Raw genomic sequence first — 19,231 nt, 5'->3', positions numbered from 1 at the left:
TCATTATTTTCATATAGTTTTTTTTTGTTTGTTTTTTTTAGTTCCTCCTGTAATTAAAGATGATGTCAGCAGTGTTACAGCTGTTAAACTGTCCCCTGTCGTGTTGCCATGTCATGCCACGGGCCGTCCAGAGCCTGTCATCAGCTGGAACAAGAACTGGATGCAGCTGGGTGCTCGAGGGGGCAGTTACCGTGTGCTGCCCACAGGTGAATCTAAGACAAATTTCCACCCTAAGCTACACACTTCAGATATTACTGATATTCCTAAACCTATGCTGTGGTAGATGATTTAACTGTAGTTGTTTCATTGCATTGTAGGTGCACTGGAGATCTTGGCTGCAACACCTAGTCATGCTGGCAAATATACCTGCTCTGCCCGCAATTCCGTTGGAGTGGCTTACAAACACGTTACACTTACTGTACAGGGTAAGATGTAATAGTGGTGTTATGTTGCTTGAAATACTCTTATGAATAATAAGCACATTTAGTATCTGCAATAAATAAAATACATGGTTTGGTTTGGGTTCTTAGAGCCCCCAGAGATCAGACCCATGGCAGAAGAAGTCCAGGTGGTGTTACATCACTCAGTGGTTCTACCCTGTGAAGTACAAGGATTCCCAAGACCCACTATTACATGGCAGAGAGAAGGTGTTCCTGTGGCGACAGGTTGGTTTGGTTGCAGCTTAGCTGCAGTTATTGAAATTGGATTAGTTACCAGTTTAAATGATAAAACAGGACATATTAATATTATAGATAATGTGTGACACAAGTGCTTATATTAGAAGACTTTCTGATAAAATATCTAGCATACAGTATATACTGTGGATGTGAATATTTTTAGGTCATAGACTGACAGTACTCCCCAATGGAGCTTTGAAGTTTTCACGGGTCACTCTTGGAGATGCCGGAACATACCAGTGTTTAGCACAGAATGAAGCAGGAACCGCTATGGGAAGAACCAAACTCATTTTACAAGGTACGCCATGTTTATATAAGGAAGTCAGCCTGTACAGTATCTCAAACTAAAGGTTCAATTGCATATTCATCTCACTGTTTCGGTGACAGTTCCTCCGGTGTTGTCTGTGCCTCGTCTGGAGTACACAGCAGTTCTTGGCCAGCCGGTCAGTCTGGAGTGTACTGCGGATGGTCAGCCAAAGCCAGAAGTGACGTGGTACAGGGAGCGTAGGCCTGTGGTGGAGGGCACACACCTGAGACTGTTCTCTAACGGCACACTTCACATCACTGCCACTCAACGCAGCGATGCAGGAATCTACACCTGCTCTGCCCGAAACAATGTTGGTAGAGCCAGCCATGACATCAGAGTAATTCTGCAAAGTGAGTTCCATTAATACCAAGAGAATCATTGTTTAAAGGGTTTATCAGATGCCTATTTTCCACAGGTATGATATGATTCTTTAGGGTCTTAATGAAAAGTCTATAACATACTTTGGCAAAAAATTCTCAATGGTAGTGTAAAACAACACTCTTTTAACCTGTCAAAAACAGCTCAGTTTACAGCAAGCCATTTTGGTACATTTCTCTTTTAATTGCTAATGAGCTCTGCTCACCCTGTCCCTCTCTTCCGCGGGGTGACGCGCAGTTCATTCATTTCGCTGCGTTCATCGTAAAACTTGCTAACTAGCACATTATTAGGAAAGGCAATTTGCAAAACTCATTTAAAAACGTATATTCACTTCTTCTAGAGGTGAAGCTGGATCAAGAATGATTTGCACGAACATAGATGCATTTAGGTAGATTGGGGGGCGCATTCCCTTCAGAAACAAAAGTAAACCACTGCGTCTTCAATGGCTCAGATGTCAGGAGTAAATGACAACTGCTATGTTCATTATCACATCCAACAACTAAACACCTCGATTGCTTATGAGCCATTGTTATCTACTAGTCCTGCTGCGGTGTCGAAACAATGGCAGACTGTTGACAGCCCACTCAGGGGGGTGGGTCTAAGGTAAAACGCCAGCGTCAGTCAACTATTGTGGGTGGGGCCTTGTCCTGTGTGACGTCAGCGAATCTGTAAACGGCTTGATTTGAGAAAGAGGATAACATTTATCAAGATTAAAAAAAAAAAAAAAAAACACTGGGTGGATTTTTAGCCTTTTTAGGGTAGTTGTGTACACACACTGCCAAGACACATTTCAGTTCAAACAACATGTAAAACATGTATTGCAGTATTTCTCACAGAAAGTGTCATGGAATGTAGTTTTAAAACTTTTTTATTTTTTGGTGAGAATGTAGTTTCCTGTGTCCTTGTGCTTACAGCTGTATTACAGCCATGCATGCCAGTACACAGATATATGACACTGCTATTTATGTGATAGTGCTCATGTAAAATAAAAATATGCTGACATATATTTAGCATTACATTACATTTATCAAAATGTGGTCTTGCACATTTTAAACATATTAATGACCATTAATGAAAGGCATTAATATACATTGTATTCATAAAGATCATCAAATGTCTCTCCTCTTAGCCCCACCACAGATTTCTGTTGGTCAGTCAGAGATGTCCGTCATCCAGGGATTTCAAGCGCTTCTGCCATGTACAGCACAGGGTCTTCCAGAGCCCAGGGTGAGCTGGGAGAAACAGGGAGTCCTTGTGCCAACCCTCCCGGGCAAATTCACTCTGCTGCGGTCAGGAGAACTGATTATAGAAAGGGCTGAGGTCAGTTATATGCATTTCATTGGATATAAATGAGCAGAACGCCCATTTAAAATACCCTTCATATTAAGTCATGATGTTACTTTATGTATTTTTGCAGTCTGGTGATGCGGGTCTGTTCACATGTGTAGCCACCAACACTGCTGGAACAGCTCGATGGGACATTCGCCTGTCTGTCAACATGAGACCTGTTTTTAAAGAGTTACCTGGTGACGTGACGTTGAATAAAGGCCAAAGTCTCACCCTATCCTGCCATGCTCAGGGTACTCCACCTCCCACCATAACCTGGACTGCTAACAACAGGCCCTATAGAGGTATGGGAGGAGTTTATCATCTTTTCTTCATCTTTTTTCCAGCATAAAAAGAATTATCTTGTTTTTGCCCACAGGTGCAAGTGTTGATGGATCTGGCAGAAGTTCAGTGATTATTGACAATGTCACTGTAAGTGATGGTGGCACCTACGTCTGCATTGCAGAGAACACCGTAGGATCCATAAGGGCTCTTTCGTTTGTGCGTGTCAGAGGTATGCATTTATTCTTTTTATTTTTTTTGTATTCAACAATTGTATTCTGCTTCTAGATCAGGTTTTCTCAATCACAAGGGGGCCTTAGCAGTCTTACAAAGGGGGGCACAAAAGTCTCAAAATTATTTAAAATAAGACGAAACTAAATATTAAGATATGTTTTGTTTTAATTCACTTCCTCAGCATATTTATTTAACTGAAGAGCAAGGGTTCTCACAGTGTTGGACAACTTGGATATATGAGGTAGCCTAAATTTAGACGTAGAATAGTCATTAAATAAATAAAACCTTAAAACACCAACATTTTGTTGTTATGCCAAGTTTTAAAATATTGTAATGTGTAGAAATTGTTCTGGAAACTGGAAAAGCTATGTAAACCCTAAAGAATATTTAGCTGTTAGACTTCTAAAACGTTTTATTTTAATTATTTAGTTGCTTATTTTTATCCACAGACAGCCCTAGTTTATGTAAAAAATAAAAATAAAACAAAAATAAATAAATAAAAAAATATTACCAAAAAACCTATTGGCTTACATATTGGGTTCTTTAAAGGCAAAAAGGCTGAAAACACTGTCCTAGATGGTGTCTTGTGACTAAAAATGAAACTTTCCTAATTTAAAGAGTTAAGTTAAGCATACACTCTGTCTTTACAGAACCTCCCATGCTGAGAGGGGAAGCCCTGACCAATCAGAATGTAGTTAAGGGTAAAGCTGCCATGCTGGACTGCGCTGTCACTGGGGATCCTGTACCTTCCTTGCGGTGGTACAAAGATGGTCAGCCGATACTTGGCTCTCTGCGGTTTCATCCCCTCCGCAATGGCTCTCTGGCTCTGTATAGTGCCACGGTAACCTTATTTGTGTGAAAATGATTGAGTAGGATTTGAAAGCCTTTTCAAGATATCAAAGGCTATTTGACCAGCTTACCTCTGCACATTCTATTTAATCACATTCTGAGGTAAATCTGTGTGTTTTCCAGATTGGAGATTCAGGAGAGTACAGATGTGTTGCTGAAAGTGAGGCAGGCGCTGTGGAAAGAACAGTATCTCTGAAAGTACAAGGTAAATTATTTTATTAGAACCATGTTCATCTGTATATTTTACATTCCCATTAAAAGTAATTTCACATTATGAACTGTTATTGCAGTTCCAGGGGGCTACTCAGACTGGGAGGAGTGGGGCCCGTGCAGTACCACCTGTGGGCAAGGCATCCAGGAGCGAATCAGATTCTGTAACAACCCACCTCCAGCCAATGGTGGGCCATCGTGCGTGGGTCCAAATGTGGATTCCAGGAAATGTCAGGCCTCTTTGTGTCCAGGTGCATCTTTGTATATTGAAAGAAACCATGTAGTTTTAAATCCTAATTAGAGATGTATTTTGTAGGCGAAAACCCAGAGACAAGTTAGCCTTTTAGCATGTCCATCTCCATTGTTCCAGTGTTGATGGATTTTTTTTGAATGGACTTTTGGTTAAAAGCTTCAGATAACGTATGTGTTTAACACAAAATCAAGATATTATTAAGTTTTATTCTATGACATAAAATATATCAGTTATACTCCTTTGTGATTTTATTAAGGCTTTTACTTAAGAGGCAGATAAATGGAACAAAGGTAGTCAGGACATTTAATGTCCTCACAGGATGTCATAACAGGAAGACTTATCTGCTCACTAGTCCACTTTCACAGCCTTGTTGTTTTATATTCATGGTCCTACGTTTAGCATTTTACTTCTGCCGATTGTATTTAGACGTCAAAGTTCATATGTTGTGTTCATCTCTGAAGATTGTCATGACAATCAAAAAGTCTGAGAAGCATAAACTTTAGTTGGTCACAGAGCTTGTTTTCTGCAATATGCTTTTGGATTTTGGTGGAGGAAACCAGCATTGCGAAAATATGTCTACAGCAATTACCCTACTTCTTGAAACCTTAATATATTCAGGGCCGCCTCATACCGCGCTGTTTGTCTCCTCTTGAAATTCACAATGGATCTAGAGATACAAACTCACCTGTTCCAAATGACAATCTACTTTTAAGAAACTGTTGAAAACCCACCTCTTTAAAATTGCTTTTCATGACTACGCTGAATTTTACATTTTAATTGTTTTTTTACATTGTTGAAGCGCATTATAATAAAATGTATTATTATTATTATTTACATCAGGGTAGCAACATCAGAAATCAGATGTTGAATCTCAAATGAAACTATCAGAATTCTCGACCACTGGTCATCACAAGTATAACTTGCCTACATATTCAAACATATTCAAGACCTCAATCAATCTTGTTTAACTCTGCTCTTCCTAACTTAGGGGGTCCTAATTGTCTGTGCCAGGTTGCATGGAACTCCTTAAGCTAAGAAATCCCTTAGATATAAGGTTAAGGGTACCCTTAGTGAAACTTGGGTTGCAAGAAAAAACCCCAAGGGCTTCCTTAAGGAACTTAAGGCTGTTATTAAGTTTTTCCCATTAATTATCTAATTGTTCCCTTAAGCGTTGCTACAAAGTCCTTAGTGACCATTTCACCTTAATAAATTTAAGGGACCAAAACAGCTTCCTTAAGTCAACTTAAACTCAAAAATGGCTGATTTAGTGTTAATTGAAGAGGAGGAAATACCAAGGCGTGTTTTTAATGATCGTAATAATCCCTTGGAGACGATGAATGGTTGTTGAAAGGCTGAAAACGTCTCTAGGTTACGTATGTAACCCTAGTTCCTCGAGGGAACGAGACGCTGCATCGAAGCGCTTTGGGGAACGCGTTCAGCGTACGCGACTCTGAATATCGTGTGTAATCAGTCCAATGGAAGGGCGTGACGTCACCAACGTGGTGACGTAAGCGACCAGGAAGCTATAAAAGCACGTGCCACGCAGCTGGCGTCAGCTTCGAGTACCAGCAAGCGCCGGCAGGGGTGCCGGGGGTATAGCTCCGAGACGCAGCGTCTCGTTCCCTCGAGGAACTAGGGTTACATGCGTAACCTAGAGACGTTCCTCTTCAGGAACTCGAGCTGCGTCGAAGCGCTTTGGGGAACGACTCCTAACGCCGCCAGACTACCAAACCCCTGCCTGGTGTGTATCCGAAGAGCACAGCTCAGGACAGGAGGACAGAAGCGCCTGGAGTGACTGGCATATCTAGGCCATAGAACCTAACAAATGTAGAGGGCGTGGACCACCCCGCAGTGTTGCAGATGTCCAGCATGGATACACCTGCTAAGAAGGCCTTAGAGGCCGCCATACCCCGAGTAGAGTGAGCCTTGGCTCCCGACAGTGGGGGACGACCAGAGGACTCATAGGTGACGTTGATAGCCTCGACTATCCAACGACTAATAGTCTGCTTAGAAGCAGGAGAACCCCTCTTGGGGGGACCGTAGCACACAAGCAATTGGTCAGTTTTTCTCCACAGGGCAGCTCTGTGGACGTATGCGTCCAGTGCTCGAACCGGACACATACAGTTTAGCTTCGCCTGGTCGGGCTCCCGAAAGGGAGGAGGACAGAGGGCCTGCAGCACTACAGGTCGTGGTGTAACAGAGGGAACCTTGGGAACATATCCCGCTCAAGGGTATATGAACGCTTTAGTCATGCCTGGTGCAAACTCAAGATAAGAAGGGGCCACCGAGAGGGCCTGAAGATCTCCTACTCTCCGCAGAGAGGTAATAGCCAACAGAAAAGAGGTTTTAAGTGTGAGATGTCTGTCTGAGATATCTTGAATAGGTTCAAAGGGGGGTTTGCACATAGCCTCTAACACCACAACCAAGTCCCACGGGGGAATACGGGACCGTACTGGAGGTCTCAGCCTCAGTGCACCGCGGAGGAAACGTGTAACTAGGGGGTGTCTTCCCAGAGACTGACCGTCGAGAAGGGTGTGGTAGGCCGCAATGGCCGCCACGTAGACCTTCAGAGTAGAGTGGGTCAACCCTGCAGAGAGCCTAGCCTGTAGAAACTCCAGAACTGTACCAACTGGGCAGTTTGCTGGGTCTAGCTGGCGGTCTCTGCACCATGAAGTGAAAAGCTTCCACTTCAGGGCATACAGTTTCCTCGTAGAGGGAGCTCTGGATTGGAGTAGGGTCTCCACAACCTCAGTTGAGAGACCAGCTGCTACCAGTTGTGCCCCCTCAGGGGCCACACCCACAGCTTCCACAACTCCGGGCGAGGGTGAATTATCGTGCCCTGCGTCTGTGAGAGTAGGTCTGTCCTGATCGGTATCTCCCACGGATAGACGTCGAGGAGCGAGACTAGATCTGAGAACCATACTCGGCCCGGCCAAAACGGGGCTACTAATAACAGACGGACCCCGCCCCGGCGTACTCTCGCCAGAACTCCCGGAAGCAGAGCGATAGGGGGGAAAGCGTACAGACGAAGCCTCGGCCAGGTCAGTACCATAGCGTCCAGTCCCAGAGGAGCTGGATGAACTAGAGTGAACCAGAGGGGACATTGTGACGTCTCCTGAGTCGCAAAAAGGTCTACTTGAGCCCTGCCAAACACTCTCCATATCTGATCTACCACCCGTGGGTGAAGTCTCCATTCCCCGGGCCTCGGCCCCTGCCTCGACAGTATGTCTGCTCCCATATTTAACTTCCAAGGAATATATACTGCTCTTAATGAGAGGAGTTTGTTCTGGGACCACACCAGGATCTGGTGCGCCAGCTTGTACAAAGGGCGCGAACGCAGACCACCCTGGTGGTTGATGTAAGAGACCACTGATGTGTTGTCGGTGCGCACCAACACATGGTGACCTCTCAGGTCTGGGAGGAAGTGCTTCAGTGCACGATAAACTGCTAGCATTTCTAGACAATTGATATGCCACGTTAGATGGCGATCGCTCCACAGACCACGGGCAGGGTGGCCACTCATGACCGCACCCCAGCCGGTGAGGGACGCGTCCGTCGCTAGTGTCACACGGCGACAAGGAGCTCCCCGCAGCGTGACCTTGATAGTGCGAAGCGGATTGCCCCTCGGGGAAAATCCCTTGGTCTTGAGCCACCACTGTAGGGGTCTCATGTACAGCAGGCCAAGAGGTATCACGTTGGACGCAGCTGCCATCAGACCCAGCAATCTCTGAAATTGTTTGACAGTGAGTGACTGGCCCTCTCTGACTCTCTTGACTGAGATGAGGATCGACTCGATACGAGCAGGGGACAATCGTGCCTGCATCGCGGTCGAATCCCATACTACGCCTAGATAGGTGGTTCTCTGAACCGGAGAAAGTACACTCTTCTTGGCGTTCAGTCTCAAACCCAGCTCCCCCATATGTGCGAGAACGACATCTCGATGTCGAACCGCAATCTGCTCTGACTGAGCTAAAATCAACCAATCGTCGATATAATTGAGAATGCGGATGCCCTGCATGCGCAGGGGGGCCAGAGCCGCATCTACACACTTTGTGAACGTGCGGGGTGAGAGTGCGAGGCCAAAGGGAAGTACTCGATATTGGTAGGCTTCGCCCCCGAAAGCGAACCTCAGAAACTTCCTGTGTTGAGGAAGGATGGAGATATAAAAATATGCGTCTTTGAGATCTATCGTGACAAACCAGTCCTCGGACCTGATCTGAGCTACAACATGCTTGATTGTGAGCATTCTGAACTTCAGTCTCATAACTGAACGATTTAAGACCCTCAAGTCTATAATCGGACGCAGCCCCCCATCCTTCTCTGGAACTATGAAATACCGGCTGTAAAATCCGGACTCCCTGTCCTGAGGAGGGACCACCTCGATGGCCCCCTTCTCTAATAGGGTTTTCACTTCCTGTTCCATAACCAGACCCTGCCTGGGGCCCACTATCGTGTGAACGACCCCGTTGAATATAGGCGGCACGGAGCCGAACTGAATGCGGTATTCTACTATATGCAGGACCCAACGAGATACATTTGGCAGTAGTGGGACGGGCACCGTGGACTGCGGTGTGTACCGTTCTTCCCCAGGGGAGGCTGCCCTCTGAAACCCCGGGCCATTGGCGTCAGGGTTTCTTGGCCGAGGACTTCTTCGACTTCTTCGAGCTTCGATAACCGCCCTTAAATCTAATTTGGGCTTAGAAGACCTCGGCCTAGAGCGATGCGGAGGAGCACGAGAGGCGACGCTCTGTTTCTGGGCCTCGCGGTGTGAGGAGCTAGGGTGCGGCTGGGGCATCTCCTTCCCAGATGCCCCGAGGGATCGACGAGGGAGGAACTTATGGAACGCCGCCGCCTGTTTGCAGGCCTCCTGGAACCTGTCGACGACAGAATTAACTGCGTCGCCGAACAGGCCAGTCGGCTGGATCGGGGCGTCCATGAGGCAGACCCTGTCCCGTTCTTTCATATCGGACAGGGTCAACCATAAGTGCCTCTCCGCGGCCACCATAGCTGCCATGGACCGCCCAATCGCTCGGGCGGTCTCCTTGGTGGCGCGGAGGGAGAGATCAGCGGTCCTTCTTAATTCAGAAATATCATGGGACTTGATCTCCTCTCCCTCGTCTAGCTCCTTAAGCAGGTCGGCCTGGTACGCCTGTAACACCGCCATGGTGTGCAGACACGCACCAGCCTGACCTGCAGCCGCATACCCTTTGCCCACCAAAGCCGAAGTTGTTCTTAGTGGCTTTGAGGGCAATGCCGGGGCCTTTAGAGACGATGCCGCGCCAGGAGACAGATAGCTCGCAAGCGTCTGTTCCACCCGGGGCATCGATCTATAACCGTGCTCTCCCATCCCCACTACATTTCCGTAGTAATCAGATGAGGGGATGTAGAGGCGGGCCGAAAATGGACGTTTCCACGACCTGGCGATCTCATCATGCAGGTCGGGAAAGAATGGAAGGCCCCGGCTGGGAAGTGGCTGACTCGCGCGCAGGAAGCGTTCATCCAGCTTGCTTCTCTGCGGTTCGGTAGACTTTTCGGCGGGCCAATCGATACTTAATTTGGCCACCGCACGAGTAACCACCTCTAAGAGCTCCTCATACTGTAGTGAGTGGGGTGGTGAATCCCTATCGAGCGACTCCACATCGACCTCCTCGGAGGAAGAGAGGCGGAGCGTCGATCCCTCACCCTGAGTGGAAGGAACCGCTGTGCGTGCTTCCGACTCTAGGGATTGGGTGCCGGATCTGGCAGAAGTGGAAGGAGATAGGGACTGGCCCGTCTCCATTCCCTCTACCAGATCGACTTGCGAACCCCACGAGTGCCGCCGCCGTTCTGCCTCGGCAGAAGCGGGACCAGCACCGCGGGGAACGCTGGCGAAGGCCCCCTCCTCGAAGAGGGCCCTCCGGGAACGAAGCAGCCGCACCGACATTCGCTCACAGTGCGGGCAGTCGGCCCCCTCGAGAGCCGACTCAGCGTGCTTCGAACCCAGGCAAACCACGCCCAGGTTGTGTGTATCCCCACCCGTTATATATCTCGGGCAGGGAGGAACACACAGCCTATAACGCGATTTGGAATGGCCATCTGAGTGCTTAACTTTCGCCTTGCTTTTTGGCATGTCTAGGAGCTCTTTTAACTGGACAGACAACAGTAAATAAGACTCACAAGACGGACAAATGACATTCACACACAGAGCGCTTGCTGAAAGACGCGAAGCTGACGCCAGCTGCGTGGCACGTGCTTTTATAGCTTCCTGGTCGCTTACGTCACCACGTCGGTGACGTCACGCCCTTCCATTGGACTGATTACACACGATATTCAGAGTCGCGTATGCTGAACGCGTTCCCCAAAGCGCTTCGACGCAGCGTCTCATTCCTGAAGAGGAACTATTATTATTATTATAACCACTTATGAAAACAAAAGATGTTTTACAAACTGTATGAAATTTTTTTTTTTTTACATATGTATGTATATGTAATTTAGGTTGTAGCGCTCATTTGCATTATTTACCTGCTTACCGAACTGCTTTGAGGAACGCCTGGAATACCGACTAGAGTAGGAGAATCCTTCCCTAAAATATCTTGTACCAATTTCGCTGTGTCGGATAGGTCTTGTGGCGGTGGCCCTCCTCCTTTACACAACAAAACAATAACATTGTTCCATACCATACAATTTATCAGGCACGAGCATGAATGTTACTTACCGGAATCTTTTTTATTGTTTGCTATTTTTTTTTCTTGAACTCACCACTATGTTTTCATACTTTTTCATAACTTCTTCTTCTGTCCGCTTGACAGCAAGAATTCTTGAATTTGTTTTTTCTGTTATCTCCTGCCAGGCTTTCGATTTTTGCGAATGAGTGACTGATGGGTTATAGCGGCTTTGGAGAATGTTTTTTCTTTTTGTGAATTCTTCTAAAAGAATTGCCTTTTCTTCCTCTGTCCAGTTTGGTTTACGTTTTTTTGTTTTCTGTTATGTTTGTACTCTCCACAGCACTAATATATTAATACAAGTGTGATTTTTAGCAAGCGTCTGGCTTTGTGGTTCGTTATGTTCTGTTTACTGTTAGAGGTAGTAACTATAGCAACCGCGGCGATCTTTGGCGTATGTTGTAAGAAACTACTGTGAAACACTTAGTATAAACACTTAAGTAAGGGTTACAGTTAAGAGGTTTCTTGCAATGCTCTTAATGAAATCCCTTACCCCAGGGATTTTTTCTCCCTCAGGGAAACCCTCACTTAAGGAGTTTCATGCAACTGGGCACTGGCCTAAATATACAATCATCCCATTCCATCTACCTCTTCATCCTCTTTCTACTTCTCCCCAACATCCTGTTCAGTTAACTATTCCATAGCTTGTTTGTGGTGTGGTCCTAGTTCTTGAAAGGGAGTTGACTTGTTAACTGAGGTTCGGGAGCAGGGCCACGCCCCTTCATGTATAAACCTTCCCCAAACCTTCATGAATCGAGCCGCCTCATGGCGTACTGTTAGTCTCCTTCTCTCGAACCCACCCTTTCCCTCCCTTTGCCATCCATTCAGCCCATAGTTCTCTTTCTTTCAGGTTTTATCGGGGGGTCCTAATCATCTGGCTTAAATATACAATCAAGACGATACCCTCACCCTGAGTCTCTTTGGGCCATCACTTTTAGATGCCCTGATCAACCTGACCATCAACCCATTCTATCTACCCCTTCATCCTCCTCTTTCTACTCTTCCCCAACATCTAAATTAACTATTCCATAGCTTGTATGTGGCGTGGTCCTAGCTTGTGAAGAGATATCAATGTGGTTTAATACTATTGTTGCCAAAATCAAACAATATTCAAAAGCACTCATTGTAGCATATGCCATTACTCCTAGTAACTTTAGCAGACCAAAAAACTCACAATTTTAGTGTAAAATGTGCCTCAGACTGTCTGTAATGTTACAGACTACAAGAACCCTTACAACCTGTCTTTCTTCTCTATTGTGTAGGCGAGTCTCCACGGCGTGCACGGGGCAGTCTGATAGGCATGATTAATGAGAAGGAGTTTGGAGTGGCCCATCTGGAAGCCAATATCACAGAGAATGAAGCGGATGGCACCAGCACGCTGGAAGCCCATGTAGAAAACATTCCTCCAAGTGTTGGTGAGTGTATTTACTTGATTGTATGCACAGTGTGGTTTAACCATGTGCCAGAGTATGTAACCCCAATTCCAGAGAAGTTGGGACATTTTGTAAAATGCAATAAAATCAAGAATCTTTGATTTGTTCATTCTGTTTAACTTTTATTTAATTAAAAAAGTACAAAGAAAAGATTTCCAAAGTTCTCACTGACCAACATAACTGCATTTTATTCATATGAACAAATTTTGATTTTGATGGCTGCAACACAAACAGCATCGGTCTGTTTTGAAACAGTTCACAGTAAGCAGGTGAATTGGTAATTGGTCAAGGTATCATGTTTGGGTATAAATGGAGCATCTCAGTCTTTGCTGATCACTTTGTGCCTTTCATGGAAAGTCCATTGTTATTAGATCAAGACTCTTTATATGATACAACAGCATGGTTTCGTTGACTCACAGAGTGAAAGTGCTAGAATGGCCTACAGTACCTGCAGTCCAGATATGTCTCCAATTGAAAATGTATGACCAGTCATGAAAAGGAGAATCGGACAATGACAATCACAGACTGCTGACCATCTAAAGAGAGATTTTGCACACAAAATTTTTACAATTAGTATCCTCAATTCCCAAACAATGAAACATTGTAATTAAAAGGAAAGGTGATTTGAAACAGTGTTAAATGTGCCTTTGTCCCAACTTTTTTGGAGTGTGTTGCAGCCATCAAAATCTAAGTCGGTCAGTTAAAAGATTGCACATCTTTTCTTTGTTCTTTAGTCAATTTAACAAAATTCAAAGAGAATGAACAGATAACATATTCTTGATTTTATCAAGAATCACAAAACGTCCCAACTTTTCTGGAATTGGGGTTGTACTTAAGCAAGCAGACATGCTCAAAGCTATGTTGACTTAAATCTGACAAGAACAGGAGAAATGGGTTCTTGTCATTTGACAAGTGTGCTTTCAAACAGACATCAAGAAGTACAGTACCGGACAACACATTTAAACTGCCAGTGTTCTTTCTCTGACAATGAGACCTTGCTGTTTTATCTTTTTATCTTTTATTTGAAACCTTCCTGCATTACAGGTCCTTTGTTGCGAGTTCTTGTGTCGGTGTTTGCCCCAATTTACTGGACAACTGTACATCAATCACCGGAAACCCAAAATGGCTTTTCTCTCAATCAAGGGCAGTTCAGACAGGAATCTCAGCTGGAGTTTGACACAGGTTCCAGCTTTCCATACATGCCACTTTGAAGAGCTTAATTAACATATCTGTTGTTGTAAATGAGACAAAAACATGTCATCTGTTGATAAAAGGACTTCATTTTGGATTCTATCAACTGAATGTGTCTTCTGCCTTGGAATGACAGGAGAGGTCTTAAAGCTGACTCATGTGGCCAGAGGTCTGGATGCAGAAGGGGCTCTGCTAGTGGACATTGTGATCAACGGCTTTGTTCCTCCTATGCTGTTGACTTCTAATCTCAATCTGCAGGTTTGTCTTTCAAACTCATGGATGTAAGTCTATCTAACTTGCATTTATGTACACTACTTTTAAAAAAAATTGGGATCATTAAGAGTTTTTAAAGTCTGTTCTCCTTACTATGGCTGCATTTATTGGATCAAAAATACAGCAACACAGGGAAGAGCCTAATGCACATCTTTACTGATCTGAATCTATTTTAAGTGCGGGGGAAGGGTGGCTGGTGGTGGTGTTAATGGTTGTGTAGATCAGGTGTGGGGTTTGAGACCAGTACAGTAAAGCTCATTCAGGTCTTCAGCTGATTGTTGATTTGCCTCAGTGCTGGGGGATGTTGCCTTCCAGTTAGTGATGTCTTTCAGACCTTTCCATATTGATGCAAGTTTCAGCATCGTTACTCCAATCTTCAGTGTCACATGATCTTTCTGGAATCATTCTAATATGCTGATATGGTAGTCAAGAAAGAATTCTTAATATTATCAGTGTTGAAAACAGTTGTGCTGCTTAATATTTTTAATGAAACCAAGAATAAAAAATATTTTGTAACACTTTACCACCCCAATTAATACATTTAAAAACATTCTTTTAAAAACTTCAAGCAGTAGTGTATGTAAAAATGTATTAATAGAAAAGTAGTTAATACAAATTTACCAAAAAGGTAGGTATAGTTAGAAATACTCTTTAAGTGATTGATCATACCAAAATGAATTCTTCAAAACTATTTGATTTTCTTTCCGTCTGTTCATTAGGAGTTTGACGAGTCATATGTGCAGACAGGCTCCGGGCAGCTTTACTCCTGGTCCTCACAGAATCACATGTGGGATGGGGCTCCTCTGACCCTAAGATGCAATCATTCTGTGGTTTTTGAAGGGCCGGAGAACCGTCAGGGGCCCCTGCTGCAGCTCCTCAGACTGACAGGAATAAGTAGCACCTACAGCTTTTTCACTCTCAGCCTGGAGTTCAAGATGACTGCCAGTTTACTCATACCAGGTTAGTCCATGGGATGTTTTATTCAGTTAGTTGACAATGTGTAAAAAGATGCATCTTCACAATATACACAAGAAATATTTTTTTATATATCATATTTCAATTAAAAAATACATAGTCAATGATTTGTTTGTGTGCAGAGGGTGATGGAGAGACATGTCCAAAAGGTTTTGTATTGGACACAACATCTTACTGTGCCGGTATGAACTTTAAACTGTTTTAAAATGTATATGCAACTGCATATTAGCTATGAAAGCCCACATTTTTTTACCAATTTTAAAACAAAATTTATTGTAGAATGTGATTGGAATATTTTGTTATTGTTTTGTCTTTTAGATGAGGACGAATGTGCTGTTGACTCTCCCTGCTCACACTCATGTAATAATATCATGGGTGGTTTCTCCTGCGCATGTCCTTCTGGATTCACCATCTCTACCGAGTCTAACACCTGCCAAGGTCAGATCTATATTAATCAGATGTTCTGCAAAATTATATTTAAAATGACCTATATTAATAAATGTTTTTGTTTAATACAAATTCACTTTTCAACCCAAAAATTCAAGATACAGTATTTTGATGGCACTATCCATAAAAGTTCAAATGTTCCTAGATGATAAAACCACATTCGACTGGAAGGCAGTGAAAAGTTAATCTCTGTTTTCTTGGAAACAGAACAGTTGCTTACTGTGATTTCTATTGTGATTTCAGATATTGATGAGTGCACACAAGGTTCCCACTTGTGTCACCCCAACCAGCAGTGCGTGAACACTGTTGGGACATATCGCTGTCAAGCCAAGTGTGGCCTGGGCTTCAAACCCAGTTTAGTTGGCACCAGCTGTGAAGGTTAGTTTAAAATATGTGGTCAATGGATAATGGATGGATAATTTATTATCATTATTAAATCGGAAGTCAACAACAATTAGAAAAGTCATTGAGATTTCCCCAATGAAACTAGACTGAATTATTCTAGATACAGAAACTATCCAGAATGTAGAGGAGTTAAATGACCAATCTCTTCCTTCAGATGTGGATGAGTGTCAAGAATCAGCAGTCTCTCCATGCCAGCAGCAGTGTTTCAATACTCTAGGCTCCTACCGTTGCACCTGCCATCCAGGATACCAGCTAGTGGGACATCGCTGCCTGGGTCAGTGTAAATTTATAAAACCATACTGACTTTCACAGGTTCATTGGTGTTGGTTAGTGGAGTTTTTGAATAGCATGTCTCATGGGATTTACACTTTACAGACTCTAAGACTTCCATTGGACCAGTTAGGAATGCATAGAAATGCATTTGTACTTTAGTTTAACACTCTAGGAGATGAAATTGTCATTTATTCACCTTCTTGTCATACCAAAACTAAAACTGGAACATGAAAGAAGATATTTAGAACAGTGGGAGCCAAGCAACATTGAAGCCCATTGACTTCCATTGACACAGTCAAATATCTTCAGCAAAAGAAAATCATACACGTTTGGACTGATATAAATAATGACAGAATTTTTTTTTTTCAGACTATACCTTTAAATATATATCTTTTATATGTGTAATTTCCTTAAAATTTGTTAAGTGTGCAGTTATAAGGAAATTTAAACAAACACCCCAGGGGTGGAAGATGCAAAAAAGTTTTTGAATGAGTTTTTGAATGGCAATATTGTGCTCAGAAGATATTAACAGAATCAAAACTGTAGCTTAGTAAGCTTGTATTTTACTTATCATCATTTATGCTTGTTTATAATCAGATATAAATGAGTGTTTGAGGAATGTCTGTCCAGCACACCAGCAGTGTCGAAACACAGATGGAGGATACCAGTGTTTTGACAGCTGCCCATCTGGCTTGACCACAGCGGAAAATGGAGTGTGTGTGGGTAAGGAGTTACACAAATAAGACCCTGTTACTTCAACAAATCAGTTTATTTTAAATGAAAGATGCCATCTGTTCCTCACAGACATAGACGAATGCCAGGATGGCAGTCACATGTGCCGCTACAGTCAAGTCTGCCAGAACACCATTGGTGGGTATGGATGTGTTTGTCCTCGAGGCTACCGCTCTCAAGGTGTAGGTCGACCTTGCTTAGGTAAGGGTCATAAACACAGTCAAGCAATTTCAAATATGTGACCCTGTCTGTGAAATCCAGGCTAAAGTCTAATTTTGAAAAACAAAATACATTTATAAACTATGTAAAACTAATGAATATTATTTTTTGGCATTGCAGATATTGACGAATGTGTGCAGGTGCCCAGCCCTTGTGCTTTTCAATGCCGGAATGTTCCGGGCAGCTTCCGCTGCATTTGTCCATCAGGGACGGTCCTTCTGGGAGATGGTCGCTCATGTGCTGGACTTGAGAGAGGGCATATCTTTACCAACAGTACCCGGGTACAAGCCAGGCTGCGGCCACAACTGGTATCTACTTTAGAGCGACCTTACCTCACTCGCCTCTCAGTCTTACCAGAGCACCTTGGATCTTCACGTCGTCCCAGGCATGAATGCCCAGTTGGATACACCAGCAAGGATGGTACTTGCATAGGTGTGCAACATTACATTTATATTGTATTTTATCTAATCCAAACTGAGACTGGAGCCTATAGCAGCAATAGCAAGGAAACATGCGGTATGGATGGCCAGTCAAAAGGGTTGAATTTGCATCAAAGGATTGAATTTTATTAGATTATTTTATTTTTATATATTTTTTATTTGTTTATTTTATTTAAACTACTTGACTTAAATACACTCAACCCTGTACTTATAGACTTATTTCGTTTTTAATTTATATATTCAAGACTATAATTTAACAGAACAATCTTTCTTCTTTCACAAAGATATCGATGAATGTGCATTTAAAAAGCCTTGCCAACATGAGTGCAGAAACACAATAGGAAGCTACCAGTGCACTTGCCCACCAGGATACCAACTATCATCCAATGGCCGAACATGCAAAGGTGAGTCGTTTGCACTTTTTATTATAAAAGGTCTTTCATTAACTCAGATACACATTCCTGTATATAAAGCCTTTTTTCATGTGTAAAAAAAAATCAACTTTTATTATAGATATTGATGAGTGCACTGTGCAAGGTGTTCAGTGTGGCCCAAACCAAATGTGCTTTAACACACGTGGGGGCTACCAGTGTCTTGACACACCCTGTCCTACCAGCTACCAAAGAGGACGCAATCCTGGGTAAGATTTGCTTGTAATATAATGAATGAAATTCTCGGCAATAGAAATTATTGAACAAAAAATCTTATTTAACAGTCACAGGCTCAAGTGTCTTAAGTCGTTGGAATCCTTGGCTCAAGCCGGACAAAACGCATGCCTCAGATTTGGCAAAAGTTTGGGGTATTTTGCCTATTTTGCAAAACATACTTTTGCAAACTACTCCTAGGTTTTTCACCCGACTGGGAGCAAACCAGTGCAGAAAGATTCTCTGGAAAATCTATTGATGAATATCAATAATTATCAAAAAAATTTCATCTTTTGACAAAAATGTTTGAAAGGGGCAGGGTCACTTTTAGTAAACTGCCAATAACTACTGAATGGAATAAGTTATCTTTGCCAAACTCACAGGAAAACAATCATGGAATTTGGTCAGTTGGTGGTGCTATAAGAGGGAAAAAAATTAAAATAGCTATAACCGTGCAACAATTTGTCCTATCAACAGGGAAATCAGTGTGCACGGTCTTGGTCCAAACTGCCACAAGTGTCTAAAGGACATTTGTGTATCTAAAAAAAAAAATGGGTGCCATTGGCAGACAAAATTTGAGTACCCGTTTGACAAGGTTAACGAAGGCCAGTGCTTCCCAACCGGGGTACCGTCCGTCGAGAGTAGAGGTGAAAAGTGGCCTGTCCAAATTTACCCCAAATCCTATAAAGCCTTGAGGAAAACTCAGGCACCAGATTTTTTAATAGGTTTAAATGGGGGCATGACCAAAAAAGTTTGAGAACCACTGGGTTACAGGCTTGCTAAATAATATGTAATGTTTTTATCCTTATGTGCTTAAATGCTTTGATCCCTGATAATTGCTGCTTGCAGCTATATTTTTAAGTACTTTTATTATTACTTATTAATTAATAATTCATGATGTAAAAGATTACTTGGAAACGTAAACATGAAAAGGATGTTAAGATGTGTGCACTCTTTTTATGTTTACACATTAGGGCTGCAT

General features: G+C 43.3%; 1 protein-coding gene across 2 annotated transcripts in view; it reads left to right on the top strand.

The window, feature by feature from the left end:
• hmcn2 (hemicentin 2) overlaps window positions 1–19,231 on the top strand; it is an 81,605-nt gene that overhangs the window by 60,821 nt on the left and 1,553 nt on the right. For both annotated transcript variants that reach the window (XM_059503455.1, XM_059503454.1), the window contains exons 57-80: window positions 42–206; window positions 318–425; window positions 531–665; window positions 841–975; window positions 1,065–1,334; window positions 2,492–2,682; window positions 2,780–2,993; window positions 3,068–3,202; window positions 3,855–4,045; window positions 4,177–4,258; window positions 4,344–4,514; window positions 12,480–12,632; window positions 13,695–13,832; window positions 13,978–14,099; window positions 14,834–15,074; window positions 15,212–15,271; window positions 15,408–15,527; window positions 15,780–15,914; window positions 16,096–16,215; window positions 16,812–16,937; window positions 17,019–17,147; window positions 17,286–17,597; window positions 17,890–18,009; window positions 18,119–18,245. In XM_059503455.1, coding sequence (XP_059359438.1) covers window positions 42–206; window positions 318–425; window positions 531–665; window positions 841–975; window positions 1,065–1,334; window positions 2,492–2,682; window positions 2,780–2,993; window positions 3,068–3,202; window positions 3,855–4,045; window positions 4,177–4,258; window positions 4,344–4,514; window positions 12,480–12,632; window positions 13,695–13,832; window positions 13,978–14,099; window positions 14,834–15,074; window positions 15,212–15,271; window positions 15,408–15,527; window positions 15,780–15,914; window positions 16,096–16,215; window positions 16,812–16,937; window positions 17,019–17,147; window positions 17,286–17,597; window positions 17,890–18,009; window positions 18,119–18,245 — 3,700 coding nt within the window. The remainder of the gene's footprint in view (window positions 1–41; window positions 207–317; window positions 426–530; window positions 666–840; window positions 976–1,064; window positions 1,335–2,491; window positions 2,683–2,779; window positions 2,994–3,067; window positions 3,203–3,854; window positions 4,046–4,176; window positions 4,259–4,343; window positions 4,515–12,479; window positions 12,633–13,694; window positions 13,833–13,977; window positions 14,100–14,833; window positions 15,075–15,211; window positions 15,272–15,407; window positions 15,528–15,779; window positions 15,915–16,095; window positions 16,216–16,811; window positions 16,938–17,018; window positions 17,148–17,285; window positions 17,598–17,889; window positions 18,010–18,118; window positions 18,246–19,231) is intronic.

This window comes from Carassius carassius, chromosome 21 (genome assembly GCF_963082965.1).
Source record: "Carassius carassius chromosome 21, fCarCar2.1, whole genome shotgun sequence".
NCBI lineage: Eukaryota > Metazoa > Chordata > Actinopteri > Cypriniformes > Cyprinidae > Carassius > Carassius carassius.
This window is presented reverse-complemented; position numbering and strand designations above follow the sequence as displayed.